Source organism: Lottia gigantea (genome assembly GCF_000327385.1).
Source record: "Lottia gigantea unplaced genomic scaffold LOTGIsca_2226, whole genome shotgun sequence".
Taxonomy (NCBI): domain Eukaryota; kingdom Metazoa; phylum Mollusca; class Gastropoda; family Lottiidae; genus Lottia; species Lottia gigantea.
The window spans coordinates 1-4,468 of record NW_008708582.1 but is presented as its reverse complement, the minus strand read 5'-3'; the positions used below and the strand labels follow the sequence as shown (position 1 = coordinate 4,468).

Genomic DNA, 4,468 nt, shown 5'->3' with positions numbered 1-4,468 from the left:
TAGAAGTTTTTGTTAAACATTAATTTTATAAAGCTCCAGTTTTGTTGTGTCAAACTCAAAGTTGACAATGTAAGAATTGATGGCATCAGCAGTAAGTCACTGTTGAAAAATGTCATCAAGTTTTTTAAATGGTTGAAGTATGCTTTCAAATAGTTTTTGATGTTTATGTGTAAACATATGTTCTGCTTAATCTCAAAACTTTATTAGGATGAAATTTAGATTTTATGAAATACAGTAATCTGAATGGTAAAAGTGAATTTAAAATCGCTTCCATTGATCAACCAACCAGATGACTGGAACACTAAAAACATCTTCAGTTACGTTTTTGAGAGTATATCCCTTGGGGTACAATATCTATATCAACCAGTGTAATATTTTCCATATTTTGTTATTCTAGGGAACAGCATTCCTTCAAGATATAACAATAGGTAAAGTGATGCGAGCTGTATTTAAACGAAGATTAACTGATGGTAGTGGATATTATGCCGAGCTGTTTGATGAAGGAGAGAGTGTTATTGATAAAGTGATAGCTGAAGGACATGGTATATTACGACAGACGCAGAAACCATTAAATTCTCAGAATAATAATCTAAATAATGATGGTTATACTGGCGGTTATAATGATAATAAAATGAATTATAAGTAAGTTATTTATTAACCACTTATTTTAAGTGATAAGGGTTGAAAGCCGACAATAGATTGTGTTTAAAAGGCACTTGCTGTGGCATCAGAAATTTTCTTTATGAAATGAATTATACATAAGAAATTTATTAACCTAAATTCACCTAGTATTAGCTGATAAGTGTTGAAAGCTGACACTAGATCGAGTTTAGGAGACACTTGCTGTGGCATCAGAATTTATCTTACCTTGAAAGGATTCTAACTAACGGCACTTAATGACCAAGCAGATGACAATCAAACCTGCTACCGACTGAGCTATTCCGCTTTCACAAAAAAGATAGTGTTCCGACCTAGCAATTAGAGGGAGGTATGACTCCTTTGAAATGAACTATTTATGATTGATTGATTATGGTTTATTAACGATTATGGTGGTATTATTATTAACAGTATTTTTACTCGCTATGCTATGAGAGATTAAAATAAACTGATAATAATAATGATATTGATGATATTTTTACTCGCTATGCTATGAGAGATTAAAATAAACTGATAATAATAATGATATTGATGATATTTTTACTCGCTATGCTATGAGAGATTAAAATAAACTGATAATAATAATGATATTGATGATATTTTTAGTCGTAATCCTATGAGAGACGGTAATAACATGATGTCTGTTGATAAAAGACGAGAGTTCGAGAAAGTGATCTCAGAAAGAGATATGTTAAATATGGAGTTGTCCAACATGAGATCAAAAATGAAGGCAAGTTAGAATTTCTATGTCATTAGTGATTGTAGAGCAATATAGAAATATTAAAACAGAACCTGAAACATGTTTCAGACTATTTTTGAGTGAAACATTGAGTAACAACATGTTTTAGGTTCTGTTTTGATATTTCTATAAAGTCATATTGGAGGATAGTCAATCTATTTTTCTAAAGTAAGCACATAAAGGCATAAAACAATGATACAATATCTAAGTGTTATTCATGAAAATTCATAAACATATATGTATATTCTCACAAAGCTGTTCAAGTTGTCTTGTTATTTCTAGACACTGCAATCAGAATATCAGTTAATGTCTAACAAGTTAATGGAAAACAATCTCGGTCAATTGGTAAGTAAATTAGTACAATATTTGGGTTTGCTTGAATCTGTTTGAAGCTTATCATATGTAAATGTAAAAACGAAAGCATATGATGAATATAAATATATGAATACTCAAATAATGAATGATCTTTTCAGGATTATATTATGTACCCTTGAGGATAACAAGGATAACAACTTATGTTCTCAAGGACCCTATTTACCTGATAGTCTGTGGCCAAACCTCTTTGGGTTATTAATACCAATTTCCATTATAAAGGAAAGCTGACTTGATCCAGATAGAAGGCACAACCATTATTTGTTCAACATAACCAAGCATGATCTTGTTCATTAAAAGTTGGTTTAATCAATACAAAATTTGTTTTCTTTCAGTTACAAATGATTATGAACGTAGCAACAAAAGTTAAGCAGTTAAGGTAAGTAAAACAATAAGGTCAGCCTTGATCTTATTGAGAATTTTGAAGCCTAGTCTATTGCCAGCTAGCTGAGCTATCATTATATTTATCATGTATTATAGTTTAAGGTTAGAGTCTAAGTTCCAGCTTTTCAGTATTAATACCTCCTGAGATTATTAGCAAACATCTTAGACAGGAAGCTTAAAGCTAAGATTCCATATACGCGTCATGCAGATCTGTCATCCGTCATTCATTAAAAATCGAAATGGTTGGTTTAAGAGGGTATGATTCCATATATGCGGAAGCAATATCTGTCAAATGTTCTCCGTCATGGGTCAAAAAAAAAATTCACCGGGTGTAGCAATTTTTGACACATCCGGACGCCTTTCTGCGCGGAGATCTCCCAAATGTGAGGGATTCCCTGTCTTTTTTATGCACCAAAGCATCCATCTATCTAGAAGTCCGTGCGTCAAAAGAAAGATAACGCATACGTTTAACGCAGATATGGAATCATATTTGGTAGAGGGGGGGGGTATCAGATTTGTCTCAATTTGAAATGGTTTCAAAGAGTCCAAAGTGTTTGGAATACTTTAGTGCAAGGTAAACTGATAGTATTCACATAAGGGTCTTACTAGAGGAATAATACACCTACCATTGACTTTACCAAACCAGGACCTTGATTATAATTCCAGATGTCAGTTTCCAGTAGATAAGAATACACCATTAGATGATGGTCTAGATCTGATACTAGATGATACTAATAGATTAACTAATATACAAGTAGACAGTCTACCTACTGTAGTCTCTACTCTATCTACTTATAAAGCTGCTCAGAAAGAAATCTCTCTGTCTAAAGATCAGGTAAGTCTATTTAGTTTATTGAAAGTTGACTTTCAAAAGCACTGTCTATGGGTTGCCCTTTGTCAAGTTGTTTCCAGTGCCATTCTTTTGCTCAAGATTGGCTCGAAGACAAGGTGCACCTAATTTGTTAATGGAATATTTGTAATTATAGAAAGAGATAGATGAAATGATCAAAACAAGAGATTTAGCAAGAGTAGAGTTGTATGAAAAGTTAAAAGTTTGTGTTAGTGATTTACAAAATTATCCTTTCGAAGAAAGAGGTCAAAAAGTCAAGGTAAGTTTAATGTGTAAATTATAATGAAGCAGGCTGTAGCTCAGACAGGTAGAGCATTGAAATCTTTACATGACATCACTTGCTTGGTCATGTTAAACAGATGGTGGTCTTGGGTTCTTCGTGTGATATTCTGGTGACCTGGACTAAGTCATCTTTCCTCATTATTCCAGTGGACCCAGCTGTTAATGGGTATAGGACCCAGCTGTAAATGGGTATAGAACCCAGCTGTAAATGGGTACAGATTATCCAGTCAAGATCAATTCCAAAAGATTTGGTCAAGGATCAACTGGAAGAATGGATCAAAGTGAACTTATTTGTTATCCTTGTTAATTATTGTTGTTTCTTACTTCTAAAGATTGAAACATTCAAAGAGTTAAAAAAAAAATTTGGCCTAAAATTTGGATTGTCATATGCAATGATGCAATCTTAGGTTTGAAGTATATAGTAATTGATCTATTCAGGTTCAGAATACCAAATAGTATGTTTATATATATTGAGGTATATTATAATCAATAACGAAATATTTCAGCAATGTTTAGAAACAATAGAGAAGAACTACAGTTTTTTTCTGACTCAAAATTTCCCTGTAGTCACACCTCTACCTGAAGTATTACCATTATATAAAGAATGGAAGGTAAGATAATAACAGCATAAATCCTTTGTTATTGTCATAGCTAGAATTCAACTTTGCAAGCAACTGGAGCCATCCTTGCACCCATGAATTTGAATTAAAAAAGACTCAAAGCAAAATTCAAGTTACTGTGTTATGTATGTAGTATATCATTTGTTGATATATTCATACACGTCAATATGTATTGAAATTGATCTAAATAGACATAAACTGTTGTGTTTATTGATTGTAATGATCTAGTCTGTAGATTAATAGAAATTGAGTATTATCTTGGGACTAGAAACTTAATAGAAATTGTATAGTCTGCTTTATAAACAATAAACAGAATATGGCTTCATATAGGCTTATTCTACTCATATCTCAAGGGAGATTACTTTAAGTACACATTTTCTAGACCACAGTTATGCAGTTGTTATTTAGCTGTAAATTTATCAGGATGACAAGAATTTAAAAATAGAGAACAATAATTAAAAACACAATCTCTATCTCCATTATCTTTTTTCACATGTCTTCTCTTTAACTCGCCATTAAAGGGAAACCACCTACTCTTAAAAAACAAATTCAGACCACAGTATA

General features: G+C 32.2%; 1 protein-coding gene across 1 annotated transcript; it reads left to right on the top strand.

The window, feature by feature from the left end:
- Positions 1-79: 79 nt before the first annotated feature.
- LOTGIDRAFT_176605 (hypothetical protein) lies at positions 80-3,895 on the top strand (the record flags this gene model as incomplete). The annotated part of the gene is made up of 8 exons (XM_009054735.1): positions 80-91; positions 398-642; positions 1,264-1,327; positions 1,679-1,741; positions 2,104-2,147; positions 2,819-2,987; positions 3,139-3,261; positions 3,791-3,895. Coding segments are annotated over 8 exons (825 nt in total), but the record flags the coding sequence as incomplete, so codon positions are not given.
- Positions 3,896-4,468: the final 573 nt, after the last annotated feature.